This window comes from Haliotis rufescens, unplaced genomic scaffold (assembly GCF_023055435.1).
Source record: "Haliotis rufescens isolate VD_foot unplaced genomic scaffold, xgHalRufe1.0.p SCAF_1, whole genome shotgun sequence".
NCBI classification, from domain to species: Eukaryota; Metazoa; Mollusca; class Gastropoda; order Lepetellida; family Haliotidae; genus Haliotis; species Haliotis rufescens.
The window spans coordinates 33,127,565-33,149,125 of NW_025963779.1; the positions used below are offsets into that span (position 1 = coordinate 33,127,565).

The 21,561-nt window shown below is 40.6% G+C and overlaps 2 protein-coding genes across 6 annotated transcripts in view; one reads left to right on the top strand and one right to left on the bottom strand.

Annotated features, from left to right (window-relative positions):
- Window positions 1-6,101, top strand: part of LOC124139427 — a 38,115-nt gene extending 32,014 nt beyond the window's left edge. For all 5 annotated transcript variants that reach the window (XM_048395029.1, XM_048395027.1, XM_048395031.1 and 2 more), the window contains exon 24: window positions 23-6,101. In XM_048395029.1, the coding sequence (XP_048250986.1) occupies window positions 23-2,961 (2,939 nt within the window). In that variant the 3' untranslated portion in view covers window positions 2,962-6,101. The remainder of the gene's footprint in view (window positions 1-22) is intronic.
- A 1,231-nt stretch (window positions 6,102-7,332) lies between these two features.
- Window positions 7,333-21,561, bottom strand: part of LOC124139428 (NPC intracellular cholesterol transporter 1-like) — a 42,144-nt gene continuing 27,915 nt past the window's right edge. Inside the window, exons 15-22 of the mRNA XM_046506472.2 lie at window positions 21,363-21,484; window positions 20,840-20,966; window positions 18,798-18,856; window positions 17,727-17,868; window positions 16,774-17,005; window positions 15,034-15,147; window positions 12,689-12,851; window positions 7,333-12,089 (exon numbers count right to left, since the gene is read on the bottom strand). Coding sequence (XP_046362428.2) covers window positions 11,944-12,089; window positions 12,689-12,851; window positions 15,034-15,147; window positions 16,774-17,005; window positions 17,727-17,868; window positions 18,798-18,856; window positions 20,840-20,966; window positions 21,363-21,484 — 1,105 coding nt within the window. The 3' untranslated portion in view covers window positions 7,333-11,943. The remainder of the gene's footprint in view (window positions 12,090-12,688; window positions 12,852-15,033; window positions 15,148-16,773; window positions 17,006-17,726; window positions 17,869-18,797; window positions 18,857-20,839; window positions 20,967-21,362; window positions 21,485-21,561) is intronic.

A 21,561-nucleotide genomic window follows, 5' to 3' on the forward strand; every position in this document is an offset into this window, starting at 1 on the left:
TTACACCATGATCTATTTGCAGGCATGGCTCCATACTCACCAGGTGGAATGGATGATGATGACGATGACGATGCCTATGATCCTGCTGATACCAGTCACATCATCAAGTTGACTTTGACAACAACTGTTGCAACAACCGCCACCACTGCCCCCATCTCCACCCAGCCTGGTGGTAACATCACTAAGCTGACCTCTGCGCCACCAGCAGCAGTGTCGGCAACCATTCCCTTCCCTGTCCCCGTGTCTCCTCTACCTGTCCCGGCACCTACCACCTTGGCCCCTGTATTGCCAACACCAGCAGCAGCAGCAGCAGCAGCAGCAGCAGCAACAGCAGCAACAGCAACAGCAGTAGCAGCTGTTCCCGTGCCAGTCTGTGTGTCCAGTTCCACTGCATCCCAAGTGTATTCCGTCCCCACAGCTCAGCCCGCATCATCACAAGGACCAGATAAGCCTATGTCACAGACTGACACTCTCAAAGGAATTAATGTTGACTCCATGATCTCTCAAGTTGCCAAAAGTAACAATCCTGCTGAGATCACTGCATTTATGGTAGCTGCCTTGGCTGCAGCAACAGATGCTACTAACAAACAGAAGTTGCTTGTGGAGCTGACCCAGAAAGTTGAGGAGCAGAGGAAAGCACTTCAAGGCCAGCAGGCTTCTAACTTGTCTGTACAGGGCCTCGCTCAGGCAGTAGCTTGCACAGCAGCAGCAGCAACTATTGCAGCAGCAGCAGCAACAGTAACGACTACAGCACCATCATTATTGCCTCCACCAACAGTGGTACCTCCAGTGTCTGTCTCTGAATCCAAGTCAGCAGTTTCTGTGGCTGAATCGGTGGCCAGCAGTTCAGGGTCTGAGGCTTTGGCTTTAGACTCCCCTAAACCACTGGAAAAGAAATCTAAAGAGTCTGATAAAGAGAAACATTCCTCCTCAAGTACTAGAAAATCATCTAGTTCTGATAGTAGGAAAAGTGATAGAGACAGAAGGGATTCTGATAGCAGGCGAAGTGATCGGAGATCATCAAGTGTTGAGAGGTCACGGGACAGGAGAAGTGGAGATAGACACAGAAGGAGCCGGGACAGGAGTCGAGATCGGGATAGACACCGTCACAGAGGAAGATCTTCAGAGAGACATCACAGTCACCGAGATCGATCCCGGGAGCGACGAAGAGATCGATCAGACATACGACGGAGCAGAGATAAGAGTAGAGACAGAAGCAGGGACAGGAGCCGAGACAGAAGCCGGGACAAGAGCCGGGACAGGAGCATAGACAAGAGCCGGGACAAGAGTCGGGACAGAAGCCGGGACAAGAGTAGAGACAGGAGCAGGGATAGGAGCAGGGACAGGAGCAGAGAAACCTCTGATAACAAGGTTTCCAAGGATGGTCAGGGTAGTTCTGAGAGTAGACGAAAGGCAGAGGTCCCCTCAACCTCAGACAAGACAAGTGATACAACACCTAAACCATCACAGACAAACTCTAGTGAAACATCTGACACAGGTGCTAGTAGTCAGTTGCCAGATACAGGCAAGGACACAAGTAGTGAGGCAGCAAAGGCCAGTAGCAACACTGAGTCAAGTGCAGCTGTGACACAAGGGGAACTAACACCCAACATCCCTGTTGCCCTTCAGGCCTTGATCAATGATGTGATGGGCAGAGTGCCTGCTGCTTCTAAGACAGAAGAGATTCCTCCAGTTGTGTCAAAAACAAAAGAAAAGGAATTGAGTGAGGAAAAGGAGGAAAAGAAAGCTGAGAAAGAGGATATGGAAACTGATAGTAATGCGTCAGAGAGCGTGATTCCAGGATTTGGTGCAGCTGATGAATCAGCAGAGACAAAACCAAAAAATATTTTCAGTGACATTATTGAGAAGCACAAAGATGATAAACCTGTGTTGTCTTCAACAGTTTCAGATGAGGTTGGTAAAGATGCTAGTCTTGAGCAGCTGGAGCTATCAAGAAGTGACTTGGATATGAGAGTTCAACCCCTTCCTGCTGGAGGTGACACAGACATGAGAGTACAGGGTGATGTGGACTTAAGAATTAAACCCAGTATTCCTATCCTGTCTTCTATTGCAAAGTCCAAGTCTAGTGTGTTAGAGCGGCAAGTAGACATTGATGAGCGCATCCTGCCATCAGGTCCTCCTCCTATGGATAAGGATGAGCGGATTGCCCCTCCCAGACTCACTCCCCAGCAGCAGTGGGGGCCGGGAAACCCCCAGCCACCTGCTGTTGATGAGCCTCCCTCACTATTCCCTTCAGCCACAGGCTTCCAAGGGGCCCACTTCACAGGACCACCTCAACCATTCCCAGGTCCACAACAAGGTTTCCAAGCTCCATCCGAGTTCTTAGGACCGCCTAAACTAGACTTTGAGGGCCCCCCTGGGCCTGGTCTCCATGCTGGTGAGGATGTTGATCATCGTATGATGGCATGGCCAGGACAAGGACCTCCACCAGCTCCAGGACCCTTGTTCAGGCCTGGTTCAGGAGGTGATGGAAACTTTGGTGGGGAGGATGTTGACCTGAGGCAGAAAGACAGTAGTGGTGCGGGGCTGTTGCGGCCTCCTCCTATGCCTGCATCATCACTTCTGGAAAGCCAGAGTCACGCTTCCTCTTCAGGGGAACCTCCACAGGAGAAGAAGAGACCGCTGCACGGTGTTGGGGAGGAACTACAGGACAAACGACCTCGACCTCATTCTCAAGGCTTGATGCATCAAGGTCGTCCTGGAATGCCATTCATGCCTCCTCCACCTTTCCCCCCCCAGTCTGCCCCCCAGATGCCTCCTCCTCCTCCTCAAGGACATGAACAGTCACGTGACTATGATAGGGGGTCATCCTCTCGTTGGAGTGAGTGTCGGGAAGACAGAGATCGTCATTGGCACCGAGATGACCGATCCAGTCGGCACCGTCGCTCGAGTGATCACCATAGAGATAGGAGACATTATCACAGTAGTAGCCGGAGGTGAATTGTGTCACAATTTTGTGTTGAATAGAGAGAATTTGTGTTCAAACAGATTGCAGCATGTGGCTAGTTATGAAGAATGTTGTGGAATGAGCTATTGTGGATTTTGAAGATGAAGAAGCGTTCAGTTTTTATTGTGAATGTGACATATGAAATAAATAGAAATCCAGCAGTGAGGGCAGTGTCAGCAGACACTTGGATCAGCTTTGTGAGGCATTGTCAGCAGACACTTGGATCAGCTTTGTGAGGCATTGTCAGCAGACACTCAGATCAATGAGGCATTGTTAGCAGACACTCAGATCAATGAGGCAGTGTAGCAGACACTCAGATCAGTGAAACAGTGTCTGTTATTGTTTTGAGCAGGGTCAAGTGGACAATAGCTAGTCAGACAACAGATTCATAATCACAAGTTGCATTTCTGAAATCTTTCCCCAGCTGGATTGCTCTGTACTAGATGATGTTGTGTACTTGTAGATAATCAAGGGAAAGTTCATTATTTGCCATTGACCTTCCTCATTTCAAATATACATCAACAAGACATTTATGTACATAACCACATAAGTCATAGCAACAACTTCTGTAAACATAATCAGCCCTCATGTTGTGGCAAAATACAAAGTGTTGTATTTTTTCCCCAAACCTTGTTTAGGAACGATGCAATAAGATGCTATTTTCCTGCACCTTATCAGTGGTGGAGCATTTCAAGATAGACGGAACAGAAATATCTCTGTGGAAAACATATGTTTGTCAGCTACAAAACAGTTAACATAAATACAAAAACTTGGCTTTTGGCCCACTGAAATAGTGTCAGAAAGCTCTGATCACCTATCGAAGGAAGGGCATCATTTTCAGTGCTTTGTAACAAGCCTTTGTGTAATTATGTAATCATGATAATGACTTATTGTTTCCTAGCTGTGTATACTGAGTGGTTATCTCTGTACATATTACGTCTCATCCATTTCACAGAATCGCAATAGGTCACACAGTGTGATTATTTGCTAACTGTAAAACCTTGGGAATAATCTTCATTGGACCTCTCCATGAATGCACACATGTTCTTTGGGCATAGTGAACAGTCTTCGTATTTAAGAGCAGTTATTTTTGATGAATGATGTTATGCAAACTTGTACATGTTTTTTTAAAACTATCATTTTGGTACTAACTTTGGGGGGATGAACAATGGGATGATGTTGGTGAGGATCATTGCATAAACAGACAGGTGATTTTAGCATAGGTGCCATGTGCGAAAATCAAATTTAATCAAATAGATTTAGATTGTCTGTATTTGCGGTTTAAATCAAAGGGTAAGTGAATACTGTTTGTAATCATTGCTTCATTATAAACACATCTAGTTGTAAAGGACGTCCAACACATGGAAGGTATTATTTTGACTGTCAAGAATTGATTCATCACCTGTGGATTTTTTATGATTTTAATGGGATAAACTGATTTTTATTTAGTGATCAACAAATGAAAAATTGTGGAAATCAAAATCTTATTTTTAAGTTTAGCCCGTCTCACCCAAAGGGTGTGGAGGAGCTCATTTCATGGCATGTTGTTCTCAGTAACGTTGATATTGAAATGTGATTGTTCAAGAACACGTAGAAAAAATATTAGTGAAAATGTATAAGTGTAATATGTAATTGTGCCTGTGTGCTTTGGTGTTTTCATGAAGCCACAGTAGCAGATGTTGCAACTGTTTAAAATCATGGGGATCACAGAACTGTCTGTGCAGCTGTTTGCAATCATGATGATCGCATAATTGTTTGTGCAGCGGTTGACAATGATAATGATCACAGAATTGTCTGTGCAGCTGTTTACAATCATGAGGATCACATAATTGTTTGTGCAGCTGTTTACAATCATGAGGATCACATAATTGTTTGTGCAGCTGTTTACAATCATGAGGATCACAGAATTGTTTGTGCAGCTGTTTACAATCATGATGACAGAACAGTCTGTGCAGCTGTTTACAGTCATGATCACAGCACTGTTTGTGCAGCTGTTTACAATCATGATGACAGAACTGTTTGTGCAGCTGTTTACAATCATGAGGATCCCATAATTGTCTGTGCAGCGGTTGACAATGATAATGATCACAGAACTGTCTGTGCAGCTGTTTGCAATCATGATGATCACAGAATTGTCTGTGCAGCTGTTTACAATCATGATGACAGAACAGTCTGTGCAGCTGTTTAGTCATGATGACAGAACTGTTTGTGCAGCTGTTTACAATCATGATCACAGAACTGTTTGTGCAGCTGTTTACAATCATGAGGATCGCATAATTGTTTGTGCAGCTGTTTGCAATCATGAGGATCACAGAATTGTCTGTGCAGCTGTTTACAGTCATGATCACAGAACTGTTTGTGCAGCTGTTAATAATCATGAGGATCACAGAATTGACTGTGCAGCTGTTTACAATCATGATGACAGAACAGTCTTTGCAGCTGTTTACAATCATGATGACAGAACAGTCTGTGCAGCTGTTTACAGTCATGATCACAGAACTGTTTGTGCAGCTGTTTACAATCATGAGGATCACAGAATTGTCTGTGCAGCTGTTTACAATCATGACAGAACTGTTTGTGCAGCTGTTTACAGTCATGATGACAGAACTGTCTGTGCAGCTGTTTACAATCATGAGGATCACAGAATTGTCTGCGGCTGTTTACAATCATGATGACAGAACAGTCTGTGCAGCTGTTTACAATCATGATGACAGAACTGTTTGTGCAGCTGTTTACAGTCATGATGACAGAACTGTCTGTGCAGCTGTTTACAATCATGATCACATCACAACTTTCAACAATAACAGATTAAGCAGAGGAAAAAATGCACATTAACTTTACAGTTCATCATAGAGTCAGGTGAGCAACAGAGTACTTCCTTCCGTGTTTGTCTCAATATGATTTAATTTAGAGTTGTTTTGTTAAAGATTGTTGCCAAAGAGTCGCAAGTTTTGTAATATATGACTGCATTTCTTCACAGAAGTACAGGTTATTTTAATCTTTGTTGACCGTTATGTGTTTTATGTTCTGTTCACAAGACTGTACAAAGAGAAACAGTGTTGCATACTTAATTCCTGGTTTTACAAAGATGCTCTCATCTCATGTTTGCTGTAATAAATTCATTTACCATAAATCCTTTCTTCTTCTTTAAGGGTTAAGTGTCCATGTAGTGATTGGTTCTCCTTACATAATGTGTTGTCAACTCTGCAAGTGTTAAAGAATTTTTGATGTACTCAAAATGTCAGGTGGAGGTTTCAAGTGTTAACGTTCCATACATTAAATTAACCAAATGATTATGTTGTGAATAGTCTTCATGTCAAGTGGTGAAAAGGCTCCTCTCTCTGGAAATGTTTTTGTAAACACTTGATCAAACACCTATCCATCCCCACCATTTCCAAGTTTTAGATATACACCTAAAAAAAAGTTAGGCCTCTCACTGGCTGCATGAGGAGGGGTTGAGGCGGTCATCCAGGCACGTGGCAGCTATACATGTTATGGCTATATCATCACAGGACGTCATGTTGGGGATGTAACTGTCATTTTTAGTAACTGCTTAGGGCATCCTTACAGAAGTCACATACCAATTTTTTCCAATAATAAACACAATGAAATGTCCACAAATTATGAATATCACTTTTTAAAATGGCATGATTGTTGTCCTTATTTGTCGACAAAGTAGGTCAAAGACATCTTCCAGTCCGTTCAAGATATTGCACATCTGTTTCAATTTTGATAAGTCTACACATTTAGATAACCGTATGTCAGAGAATGGTTAACTTTCATTGTGAAAATATTATAAAAACGTGAACAACTTTCCATTTGCATAGTTGTCCTTTGTGTACATTGGTTGTATGGCCACTTTGAGGTATGAGGATATATTGTCACCTCACAGTTGTAGTAGCATTTCTATACATTTATGCAAAGCAATATGTAATCACATTATATGCAAATTAGCATAACACCACTGCCAAAGTCAGCACTGCACCATAGATCTGGAGCCAGTGCACAGGTTTTCAAACTTTGTCCAAAATAGCAGGGGGTTCTTAACATTTTTCCAGGTGTATACTTTGATATTCTTAGTATAAAGAAACCTTGACAAACCACCGAACCAGCACTGGTCCGAGTAATGTCATGTTACATATAGGACATTTGAAGCCATTAGAGAGTATTACGTCTCAAGTTGATATGTTTCCCAAAATTGAACCAATTCACCAAGAAAAGTAGCAGACCTTGTTGTTAAATGCTGCTACTATCCTCTCAGCTTTCCGCAGATCAACAGTTGAGCTTGTGCACAGTGCCTTTGACAAGGATCACGTCTAAGTTGCTGGGGACATATTGAACCAGGATAGATAACAAAAGCTGGATTGTTGTTTATGTTTATTGTTTACATGGTGCAGAAGATGTACAGATCAGACAGACTGGACACAGCACTGCGGGCAGGACTCGGACATGGTCAATATTTCACAGGTTTGTACACACAGTTCCTGCATCACTTGTCAATACATACATTTGAAATGCAGTGTAATTGTGGTGTGTATTGATTTTAAATTGAGTAATGAGGTCGTGTATGACGTGTGTTTGGTGTTTGAAGAACGATTTGAGGAACTCGTGTATACAACCCTGTGAAGTACTGTCGATGACCCTACAGCTGTGGTACCAGTTTCTTGCACAACAGATTGGTGTTGATGCAAGTTCAAGTCAGGTTAATAGAAACATACAGGCATGATCAGCATGCTAAACATTATCATACATCTGAGTGAACTTAGTAGATAAACGTACTGTGCTTTTAATGTAAAGCTAGGGTACCTGTAGATTTAACAATGCTCAGTTGAATTTGGAACCGAATGTGCAGAGGGGGCATTGAAAGCATGTAGCACAGCAACCTAACTAGTGGGCACCTCTCAAGAAAACTAAGCCTTCCAATGTTTTCTTCTACACTGCACGTCGCTAAAATGACGTCATATCGCTCATTGTGACACAAAAGATATCATGTCAGTCATATATGAAAGATCGCCAAATTTCAAGCTCCTGTGTCCCACCTAATTTGAAATACATTCTCTTGGTAGATTGCTGTCGTGTTTTCTGTAAAAGATTTTATTGCCACACATCCTTTGAATTTTGTAGTAAGTGCACCGTTATATTTTATAAAATTATTTTAAAATGCCTACGGACAATGACTAAAAAGAAGTACTATTCTATAAATATTAACTTCCATGTTGATGCAGCCGTCAAATCGTCTGTTTCAATCTGAAGGGATGTATTGACGGATCAGAATTGAGAAATTTCCAAATTCATGGTTATGATTGTTATCAACAGCACGCGTTGTACAGCTGTAGAACGGCACTTTGAGGTGTTATGGTTGTAATGCGAATACACAGAGTTAATCAACATATTTTGAGCAAAGAAACCGGCCCTCCAGCGTTTCAAGTGCTCATTATTAATCCAAGTATCAGAACATTTTTGTATGAAAGGTGTGCTGATTTGTTAACAAGTTGACTAGTTTCCTGTAAACACACATCAATAAACTACAAGATTTCAAAATGGTGGCCTGAATATGTTCACTAGAACTTGTATCTATGTATGTGAAAAATACAGAAGGTTAGGGATGCTTAAGTCCAGTTAAGTCTATTTTTTCCAAGACTGTATGACTACTCTGAGATGAAAGTTACCAGATGCCTCTATAGTTAGAGAACCATGACTTCAATAGTTAGGTAGTATCCTGATTGTTACATGACTGCATGCCTTGCAATCTGAATAGAATTATTTGGAGATTTTACAACCTCTCTGTTTAGACCTTGTACATAAAATGATTTTAGCACTAGGACTGTAGCACCCTATTGTCTGCAGACTATCACAGAGATGACCATCTAGGTTTAACAAAGAGGGCGACGGGGTTCACTATGCATGGTGACTAAAATTCAAGTTTGAACTTGACAAAAACAAGGTAAACTTTGTGAAATAAACAATTTGAAAGCATCCTGTCAAAAGCTGCCCCTTCCATAGAGCTGTTTTAGCAGGAAAACATCAAACACGAATGTTCAAGAGAAGTCATGGTAGTCTGAACAAGATGAAAAAAATGAATTAAATAGTCCTGTTTTCTTCTGTGACAGAATTCTCAAGGTTAATACTTGTTCAATCATGACAGGCTCTATCTGAAGTCTACACGTAGGAACCATATCTTTATGCATGCTGATCCATTCAGGAAAATACCAATACACATACAATAATGAAACATAACAAAAGTAGTAAAATGTAACAAATGGACACATACCACAAATAATCTCAACACTACAAATTCAGATGTGTGAAAAACAGTTCAGAACATGCCAGCATAAATACTCAATAAAACAAACTTATCAAGGCACAGTCACGTGAAAATGTCCCAATTATGTACAGCTCACATTCATTATAATGACCTCCATGCTCCACCAATTAAAGTTGCTCTCTTCCTTGGGCAATGTGCAGCATCAATATTGATCGCTTTATCGAACATCATCCTTCTGAGGCAAGGGAATTAACTGACGATAGAAGTCCAGTTTCCACCCTTGCCAAACTAGGCTGGAATTCCGGTGTTATATTTTGGCTGGACTAACAAGACTATGCATAGTCCATCAAAATCACATAACGAACTAGACATCCGGTTTGTAAACAACATGGATTTAAAATCTTTTCATGTTTCTTATCAAGGTGCTCAAGTGATTTGATGCACTGGGCGAGGTAAGACAAAAGATTACAAAAGATCTTGACTGGGCGCCGCCATTTTGTTTTAAACAAATGCAAGTGATACGAGAGGTGGAATGTGATTGGTCTGTAGGAGGGACAGAACTCATAATTGCCACTGGTCACTCGCGCCATGAAATTCCAGCCTAGTCCAGCAAGGGTGGAAACTAGATTGTCAGTTAATGCCCTTGCCATGGGAAGATAATTCAACATATGAATTACTTTTGTGGATTCTTGTCATGTTCTGTACAAATAGAAATGAATCTGCCAAAGAGTAAATGTAAATTCATACTTGAGATTAAATATGAGATAATGCTGTCTACTACATCTATTTTACTTGCAGTAATTTTGCAAGTGCAAACTCAGCTATGCTTGAACCATTCATAAAATATATTTCTTTCATCCATGTTACAAAATTCCAGTGTACAACTTCCAATATTTGTACTATACCTGTCTTTCATACCATTCATTCAATACTAAAAATACCATGTGCAAGTAATATCAGCACGAGTCTGGATGCATGGCCACAATACATACAATACATCATATTGCTGCTTGTATTAATAAACATATCAATGACACACTGATCGGCTTTCAAGAGGTTGCTCTACATAAAAACAAGCAATAACGTGGACAAATATATCTAGAACTTTTAAGATTTTTATAGTGAGTAAGAGTGGGGTTTAACACCATTTTGAACAGTATCCCGGCAAGCCGGCTTACTGTGACAGGAAAGCACCAAATGAACATTTTCATAAGCGTGCATGTTGCATTGCAGAAATTCTCACCTTTTTAGGGACTGGTAATTGATTATGTATCATATTTTGCTGATATCCCCTGGAGTTATGATAATAAATGTCATTTTTTTCCCTGAGACTCCCCACTTAATCTGTCTCCTCCCCTATTATTTACGACTAGTCCCTTAACATCATGTAGGGTATTTCTTCATAAAGATGTAGCATCTTCACTGACGAATCCAAACAATTACCAAGAACTTGCTATCCATTCCATTGCTTGTTATTATGAGAATCAATGTGTCAATACATGATAAAGTTCATCCCAAATTTGTTTCCATTTGTTTCATGACATGCATTGATTGAGGGGGCAAGTACCGTGATACATACGCTACATCATGAGGAAAGCATAGCCTGATAAAACCTGATGGCATGATACTCCCGCCAACAGATGCCGCCACTGGATCTACACTGACTCTGCTACACTGACTGTAGGATGACATAGCATACTGGAGAATCTGTTATAAAGAGGGTAGAGTTCCCTGGAATATTTTAGGACATCATTTGGTGGTTGTGGACTGAAAATGTCACCACATCTTCACAAACAAGGGGAACATGACACAATGGCCAGACCAAGTTATCTTTATTTTATAGAAAGCCTACCATAAACTTTACGAAAGTTAAAAAATAATCGTAAAAATTCTTCTCGGTGTGCCTTTCTTAAACATACATTTGTGTACTAAAAACTATAATCCAAGAGACTTTTGTGTTTCGCAGGAAATTAAACTCACATAATCATCAGTATTAATTTAGATGTTCAAATTGGCCTCCTGCCTCTTGAGGAATTCCACGAACCAAACAAACTGGTCTGGCCAAAAGGAAGGTAGTTTTTGGCTCATGAAAACACTGTCCTAACAACTGTCAATAGAACACCACGTCAAATACAGCACAGGTTATGAAAATCATATCAATATTCATTTACCACTAAAAATGTGTTGGTGGTTTCCTACCATTTTCCAATTTCCATATTAAATTTTCCCAGTGAAACAATCACATATTATGCATCAAGGAACTCAAAAAATATTCTAGTAAATTTAATCTCAAACAAATCAATTCTGATTTATCAGACTTCATTTCAAAATTGGAAAAATAGGAATTCATTACAATGCTATTTGTTTTGTAATGAGTGTCCCAATGTTAATCCCTCAAATAATCACAAAATTTCCCTTGCTTAGATTATTGAAATACATTTCATTCCAAAGCCACCATGTAACCTTCACATGTTATTTCTTACATGGATACATCACCCACCCTGTATGGAGTGGAACAGTACATATTTAATCACTTAAATAGAACAACCTGAGCCTTCATTAACAAATACCATTTGCAATGTCAAATCACTATACACAAACACTTCACAATCTCCCTTACAAGTCCTAATAGAACTGAGCATACATCCACACATTCATACTAGGACAGTGAAAGAACTTTGGATTTTTGTTTGTCGCTTGTCTGTGTACATTAATGTAGACTGTCGTAGCTCGGAGGGTTGTCATCTTGGTCCGACATGATGCTGCGACGCTCGATGTTGCGGTTGATGTTACTGTCAGCACCCTGCATCGCTTCTATTCGATTATAGTACACCTTGGCCTTGTTCATTGGAGGCCCTGTGGGGAGATGATTGTAGAGGGGTGAGACACAGAACATGCCTTGAATACTTTATGGAGGGAATTATCAAAAGTGAAGCAAATAAACTTTTACTCTGTAAGGCTAAAAGAACAATGGTCTTGGTTCTCAGGCACCGCTCACATCATCATATAGTCTGCTGCACATTTTGTTTTTATTTCCATTTTAAAAAATAATAAAATAAAATCTTTAAATATTGTCTCGAATACACCACCCCGGCACAACCCCCCCCCCCCCCAAAATACCGCCGATCGCGCAATAATTTCAAAAAGCCATTGCCTGAGAACCAATTCTATTTTTTTTTAAGCCGTAACAAGTGATTGTATTACTTATCCAATGTCAGATTTTGAATGGCAGGCTGCACATAATTGAGTCACACCAGTGGTTGATATTATGAACAACAGTCCACGCCGATGACAGTTGGGTGACACATTAAAACCATCACATTTTAGGTGGCTCTGACAACAACCATGTGGTACTGAGAAAAACTGACTCTCATTTCGCACAAGGACTGTATAAAATCTGTGCTTATTTAACAATGTAAAAGATTTTGCACCGTAATATGTCGTAATCAACTCACCAACATAGCTGAGCAGGACAGGCAGGAAGATGAGACCATGTGCTGCCCCGAACACCACGATACCCAGGTACATGCGGAAGTAGAACACCTGGAACAGCTGCGACTTGGAGAACGCCAAGACAATGATACCTCCCAGCTTGGTGAGAGTGATACCACTCAACACCTGTAACAACAATGAAGTGTGTGTGAGTGAGTGAGTGAGTGAGGGAGGGAGGGAGGGAGGGAGGGAGGGAATAGGCGTGGCAGGTAAATCTTGTGTTGTGCCTGTTGAGCAGAATGTAAATATTGTGTATTTTGACTTGAGATGCTCCTAAAACTAACCTGAGCACCCTCTGCTAATCCTTAGGTAAAGTAGTTATGTAAGGTCTTTAGTGATAGGGTCTAGCCACAGCTTGGCCAGTGATGGCCCAATTAATTAGTGAGCTAACTTTAACTGCTTTTTGGGAGGTCTGCATTTTGGAGGTCTACGTTATGGGAGGGAACCACCTATTCTATTGTTTCTGTAGCATTTGACCAGGTATTTAGCTTTAAACACTTCAATATTTCTCTTCTCTGGTCACTGCTGCATTACAACTCTGCATGATTCACAGAACTGCATTCTAAGTTAATTTAGATTTCTTTGGTATTTATATGGAGGATAGGATCTGATATTTTTAGCCTTGTTAAATACACTTTTATCATTTTTAATAGCATATCTGTTATATAGTATAATTTGCAGTATCATGCACATGATATGCAATGTTGCAAATATATTATTCATTTAAGAATTGACCTTCACTTTGTGTGAGTGAGGGCCAAACTGTATGAATGTCGGAGCTTGTATGTTTTCGTGCTAGGGAATTCCCAGGGGTTTCCCAAGGAATGTGGAAGTAGTCCGTCAGTGTTTACGTCATTTCAAGAACACGGTCTCGTGAAAAACATATGAACTTCAAATTGTGTCGTTCATACACTTATGAATGTCAATTTCGCGGTCATGTGACTGACCTCTCGTCCAATGGAAAAGCTGTATATCGTGTAAACATCAAATTAAAAAAATATTATACAATGTCATGATACATATGTGCATTGTGATTAGCAACGACATAAGTAACCAATTAGAATATAATGAAATTAGTGTGTTAAGTTACCATACAATCTCATTAAAATCAGATCTGAGTTCTCGCTACCGCTAAACAAAGATCTGAGGACATCCCATTAGGGGTCACGTCAGAACGACCTTTCATCCGACCAATCAGAGCATCGCTTACCAGACCATGAAAGTGACAGTCGGAATGTGATTTCTAATCATGCAATCTTGAAAACTTTAACATGGGGTATTCCGAATAATAGTTACGGGTTTAACGACTGAATCTAGACCATACATTTGCCATTCCAGAATGTTCTTTTGTTCAGGCTTGAAATTTTAAAAAGAGAATTTGTCAAAATATGTTTCGAAGCGTAGTTGCCAATTTGAAATTAGTGCCGTATAGCACGAGAAAGCTGCCTTCTGATTGGCTAATGTCGACTTCTTGTCAGTCCTTCCATTGGTTGGTCAAAATTCGCGCAAGGTCGGTCTGACGTGACCCGTAATGGGATGTCCTCAGATCTTTGTTTAGCGATAGCGAGAACTAAGATCTGATTTTAATGAGCTACCATATTGTTATAAGGTGCTTTCAGTAATTTATACAGTTAATAGCTTGAAGCTGTAGCTGTTATGAGTACATTTTTATCTCAAACAATAAGTTATAGCTTACAGCTATAGTGGGTGAGTGATTTTGGTTTTAAGCCGCTTTCAACAGTGTTTTATGTATATATTTTAAATTTTTATGTGTATTCTATCATATAAATAGGATTTGTATCTGTAATAATATACTGATGGTTGCTCTGATAATGTATGCTTAAATTGACGCTCATGGTGTACAGTAACTGTAATAATATGTTTGTTTAATGAAAGATTCTTGTAATTTTATATCACTAATTCAACCTTATTATAGTCTGTTTTAGGGAAATATCACCCTCATCCATATTGTGGTGGGATCTCCATATCCCCTATAGAACAGACGAAATAAATCCCACGAACCCCAACAAGTCTTCGTCGTCATTCCGCAGATATGATACCACTGTTAAACCTGTAGGTTCAAATTTGTATGTGTCCTAAACGCCTGCAGTAAATTTACATGTCAATTTATTTGTCACAATAAGTCGCAATCTTTTAGATGAGGGTCTGAAGAGTTTAGTCAGGGCCAGCAGATTCTAAAGTCTGTGGGTCCTGATAGCAGCCTTGCATTTTGGTTTATTTCAAAGACTGGGAGGGAGGGAGGACGAACAGGGTGTATACATCAAAACATGTAGCCTAGGTAACCTACCGAGCTCCCCATTTGTGCCAGAGCGTGTTTGGCGCGCTCCTTGCGTGTCGGCATGGTGCTGACGGTGAAGGCTCTGACAATGTGGGAACAGAACTCCACCGCTATACCCACAGTCTGAAACATATCACAGGACATGCATACAGGCACAACAATACAAATAGGTAATCATGCTGTTAATCTAGACTACTGTTTCACGAGAATATGTCCTGAAAGGAAAGAAACATCCAGATTAATAACTAATGTTCATTTAGAACGATACAGATGTGTGGGGTTTCCAGAACAGCTTAGTCTGGACCAACACTATCAAACAATATTTTGTTAAACTCAATCATCCCCAGTTACAAATGTTGTAATGAAACAGGAAGAGTTAATAAGATCTTGTGATCCAGAACCACTAAGGATATTAGGCGCTATACATATATTTTTTATTATCATTACAGTGATCCCTCGCTACAATGCTACCTTCGGGGTCAAAATAATTGATGAGTGTTATAGACGATCAGCGGTTTAATCGAGGTGGAGTTGTAGGGGGTAGATGACCAACAGTATACATGCTCTGCCTATCTAACACCATCTACATTGCACGTTTCAGAGTTTAAAAAAAGATTAGAATAGAAGTTGTTTATGATTCATAGTGTAATTTTTTTTTTATCGAATATTATTATGCGCTTTCAAAAAACATCATATCCCTTCCGCGAATTCAGGTGAATAAACATGTATAACAAACTTGGTCAATAAAAGTATGAAATTTGATATAAAACATCACTAGACATGATGATTTACCATTTAAGATGTATTTCCTGCTCTCCAAGGCTTTGTTTTACATGCAGAAATAAGGACTACCATGTGAATTTTCTCTTAACGAAGACGGAAATAGCAATCAGCTGTGCACACGTTTCCTCCCAATCTACCGGTGATTCAGTTAAAACGTACCCAATAATACAATTTTAAAGAATTTTGATGCAAAGGTCTGAAGAAATTGTATCTGAAATGATTATTTTATCAGGAATAATATATTCCAATATGGTGTTATTTTAGTTGCAGCTTCCACTATATATACTTAAAATTGTAAGAACCATAAGCGTTAGACTTTGGGACAGGTGGTATGCAGGATATTTTTTTAAGTATGGAACAATTTGACCTGTTACCGTAGGGACTTCCTGCGCAAAGTGTATTTTGATTGCGAAAACGTTATGTTGACAATTAATAGTCAAACTGCCTCAAATATGACATATAGCGAGTCATGGTACGGCATTTATGATATGAGTATCCATTCTCTTGCAACTAAAGTTCGTTTCAAGGTGTCAATAGCGGTAATCTGACCGTGGTTGCTGTAAATTATAATTATTGAATGAAATTTTGAATAAAAAAATGATATTGCAAACATCAGTCCAGATAAGCAATGAACAAATATTTTATAACCAGATATTATAATAACAGGATTAAATTGCATACTTCAGTTCAGATTTGTTGACTGGTATTTCCGGTGGTTCGTGATCGCGGTGATCAGCTGATAACGTTTTCTGATATGGGGAAAAACATTGTGTCATTGGAAAACTTGAGTTTATTAAAAATGTTAGTAAATTTTGGAAGCCAGGCTTCACCGCACGCCAAGTTAGCGCTATAATGAAGAGTGCAATAGCAAGGGAACACTGTATTATTATTGTTGTTGTTGATGTTGAACACTGCTTGTAGGAATCCCCAAGTGTTCCCCTGCCCCAGAAACCAAGAAGCAGTTACCATGACAAGGTTGACCAGTGACACAGCGTTGAGTGAGATGTCCCACAGGTACATCAGCCCCAGCATGTCGGCCAGGATGAAGGCGATCGTGATGACGACCATGATGGCAGAATACAGCTCAAAGCCCAGCAGCACGAATGTCACGAGGAATATGGCACCAACACAGATGGACAGGTTCTTGATGGTGTCATGCACGATAGTCAGATACTGCTCATAGTAGACATAGAAAATACTGAAATGGAAAACACAACCAGATAATGAACTGAATAAATTGGTTCTGTGGCAATTAGATAAATGGCTTATTACTAAGGACACTGTCGACAGAATTTCAAATATTATTATAATTTACAACTGGTGTAGGAGCTTGGCACAGGGAAAATTGAAACAACTTGACACAGAATGATTGACAGTGAAGCTTACTCGACAGACTTTCAGCCTCTAGAACACTTGTACCTTGAGGTTAAGGATTGATTTTTGGCAGAAGGAAATCTTATAGAATTTGCTGCAAGAGGTCACATGACAAGTAGGAGTAGAATGTTTGTGAGAAAAGTTAATGTTATTAAGGGGTTTGATAGTTCTGAAAACAATTTATATTCAAATTTCTCTCAAACATTAACTCTGATCCGTTAATTCAGGATACGTAATGAAAGCTCCACACCAACTAACTTCTCAATGCACATACAGACAATGTACTGTGAAAATATTCAGTCGCAGATTTCTATCAGACTAGGGTGTATGGTATTAGCCGATCCCCTCTTGTGTTCCTTGGATTTTGATCCTAAAAATTTGGCCCATACCAAGTAACATATGGTATATCGAATGTCCTCCATCACGGCAAGTTGTGTCAACTGTTTTAACTCTTGTCATGTGACTGCAGCAATTAATGGGGAAATGCGTTACCACAAACCTGAACCAATAAGTCTTGTGTCTCTCCCCGACCCATCTCCACCTACCTGTATGGGAAGACAGAGATTCCTTCCTCTGTGAAGTTCTGATCCCGTGTGATGTTGCTGGCTATTTCTCTCGCCATCTTGAGAGCACTGATGTAGTCGTTGTTGGTCTTCAGGATAGTGTGGTATGTCATGAAATATGTTGCTGTGAAAAAAAAACCACACAATACATTCAGCTTACTACAGCATGCACATTGTGTACAACATATGTAGGATTTAAACTTGTGTGTCCGTACCTTCAGATTTGAGTAAAATACCATAATGATCATAACATCAACAATACTACATTTTCCATTTATATTCCGCCAGATTCCATTCACCAAGTGTATGCTCTTGGTGTTGCATTAATAATATTACCCAAGTCAATGGATCAGTGTGCACTCATATTTTCATTCTCAGCTCCCTGGGAAGTATACAACCTGCCTGTAAGGTGCATGAAAACTAAGTCACATTACCATCTCAGCCTACCAGGTACCCTTTCACTGCTGTGTGAACAGGCATATTTTGAACAAAGTCAGTTGCTTTAGGATACACCACATGTGCAACATGTGCTTCAGAGTGGGGCAGGCCCGAAACCTAGAAACTCTGAAGAGTCAAGCTGGCGTGCAGTCACACACCCTACAACTACACTCACAACTAACATCGGCCTGTATATAATCGTGAGTGAGTTGTGTTTAACGCCGCTTTTAACAGTATAACAGTTATATCACGGCGTGTCAGCTTAATGTAGGAGGAAAGCCCGAAGTGATGCAGGTCTTAGACCTTTACCACTTTGGTGAAATCCACGAGCTCGGGTATGGTGCTGACAATCCTAGAAACATAATCAGGGTTAATCGGGATTCGAACCCACAATCATAGGTATTTGGCACAAGGGACGCAACTCTGCACAACGAATCGCGGCGCCTTTCACAACCGGGCCACCTGTGCTCCCTGTACATAATTGAGCCTTGACCCCACATACCAGGAAGAATAAGCAGGACCTGACGTTGTCAGAGTCCACCAGCCTAATGCGGACCTAATGTCGTGGAATCCTGTTAAGGCGACAGTATGGAGTGTTATGTAAAACTGACAAACCTCCAACAGTTGTGTTCTTGTTCAGCAGCTGTACAGCAGACCCGTAGGCAGGATGGCCACTGCAATGATGAAGTCAATGATGTATGTACTAGTAGTTAAAACTATGTACTTCTAATAACGGATCAGATGTTATCTGTGTGTGTTTCTACACTGGAGTGAATGAGAGTATGGATTTGCACAGCTTAAGCAATAATCTAGCAATATTACGGCGGGGGACACCAGAAATGGGCTTCACACATTGTACCCATGTGGGGAATAAAAAATGGGCCTTCACTGTGACGTGCGAATGCTTTAACCACAAGGCTATCCCACAACCCACTTCTGCAAAAGTGAGTTTGGTTTTACACTACTTTTAGCAATATTCCACCCATATCACGGTGGGGGACACTAGAAATGGGCTTGACACATTGTACCCATGTCAGGAATCGAACCCGGGTCTTCGGCGTGAGGAGCTAACACTTTAACAACTAGACTACCTGACCGCCCACTTCTGCAAAGAGGTTCTACCACATCTTGTTCGTCCTATCTTCATAAAGATCAGCTGATTTCTTTTGTTCAGGATTCTAAGCCTGACCATCATGAATGCAAACAGTTTCATCTAATAGCTACCCATCATCCTGTAGTGGTACAATTTCAGGTGAATATCAGATCATACATTTCCTAAACACTTCTTACCACAAGCACATGTTTTAAACTGTATGACAAACTTGAGTTACAGGGGACTTGAAACCCTACATATAAAAGTAAGTGAATGTTGTTTTGTGCTTCAGTAAGCTATATTTCAGCTTTTTTACTGTAAATAATCAAGACTGGACACGCGGGCAGTGGTTGATATAAAGGGCTATGACAGGTACTCGAGTATAGGTGGACTCGAGTCCGTTTTCACAGATGCGACTATCCAAGAAAGAGCGATTACTCTAAATGAAATTTGACATTTGTTTTTAAAATTACAGTAAATAAAACAGTATTTTTCTTAAACAAACTGTCATGTGTAACGAATCACAAATTCATATAATGTCAACATACTAAATAGGTTAGATAATAGGGGTCAACTGCAGTGTTTGGGTCCTCACTTTAGGGGCTTCTGTAAGGCATACTTTTCACGTCCATCTTATTTTGGGGCATGTTGGGGTCCTATTTGCACTATATTGCCTGTGTTCTCTCTTTTCCTTTTTGCTAATAATCACTAGACAAGAAATGACTTCAGCAGTGGGTCACTGTGTGTTGCTGATCAACATTGTCTCTTAAGGTAACGTTTTGTGTAATGTTAGTGTTTACAACTTTGTAAGCAACTGAAACAATTGCAATGCAGGTTTGGTTTTGACAAATGATAACTTTCATAACATCTGCAAGACCTGGGTACTCCAGTCTTAGTTAGGTAATGATAAACAGGTATCTGAGTCCATTTCCAACCCATCACAGCCCTAGATGATAGTGAGTGGGTGACTTGGGTTTAACGCCGCTTTTAACAGTATTCCAGTTATATCACGGCGTGTCAGCCTAATGTGGGAGGAAAGCCCGAAGTGATGCAGGTCTCAGACGTTTACCACTTCGGTGAAACCCACGAGCGCGGGTATGGTGCTGACAAATAATCGGGGCAAACCGGGATTCGAACCCACAATCATAGGTTTCTGGCGTGCCCAAGGGACGCAACTATGCACAGCTTATCGCGGTGCCTTAGACGACTGGGCCACCCGTGCCCCCCCTAGATGATAGCAAGAACGACAGATGCTGTCAGGCCTCAAGGACACCCAATCAGCCAGGTCACACACTGTAACAACTCTATCCTCATAAGTGAATGGATGAATGTTATTTAACACCACAGTCAGCAATACTCCAGCAATACTAAGGTAAGCTGTAAATAGTCTTGGCCAGAGAAATCAGTATCTGAAAACAAGCAGCGATCCACGCCACTGCGTCATGTTGACATATGATCAAGCAAGTCACCGAGACCGAACACCCATTCCACTTCTGCCTCCTTGTATGCATAAGTTACTGTGGGCCAATCCTAACCCTTAACCCCACCATGAAGAGGAACCTACCCTTTGGAACACTTGACTTCAGGAATGTCCTCCAGGTACCAGGGCAAGAAGGGCATGAAGTCCTCCTCTGAAGGACGTCCTTTTGCAAAGTTGGTTAGGTTGCATTTAACACAGGAGTCATTGACAACTGAAACATGAGATTATCTAATATCAACGAAATGTTTGGTTGATAACCTAGTTACTTCAAGAGTCTGTAACAAAATCTACATATCACATTCAAGAATCTCCAAATCTATATTATCTTACCTCCATGTGACAATATTGATATCTAGATAAAATACTACATAACCCGCATGGGAGGGAAAAACATTTCTGAGCAGGAGAATAAATCCCTTACATCCCGCCACGAAGCAAACAGGCTGCACATGGATTTCTGAGTGGGACAATAAATCTCTTGCACCCAGCTATGAATGAAAATCATTTGACAGATTTTTTAAGTTAAGTACCCAACTGAAGATTCATTAATTGACCCGGCCTAACAAAGAAGTGAAAACACATAGAAGGCAATGATTAATGTCCTCACTTGTAGCTTTGCAGAATGTGTCGGTCTCGTTGTAGTAGCGGCAACATGGCGGGTTGCCGTCAGGGGTGAGCCAGCTGAAGTAGTCGTCCAGCCACGAGGAGGCAGGGTGGGCGATGCGGGTGCTAGTAAACATCACAATCATACACAGTTGAGAACGGGTCAAGGTATTAATCAGTACACTGGAGACTATCACGTGATG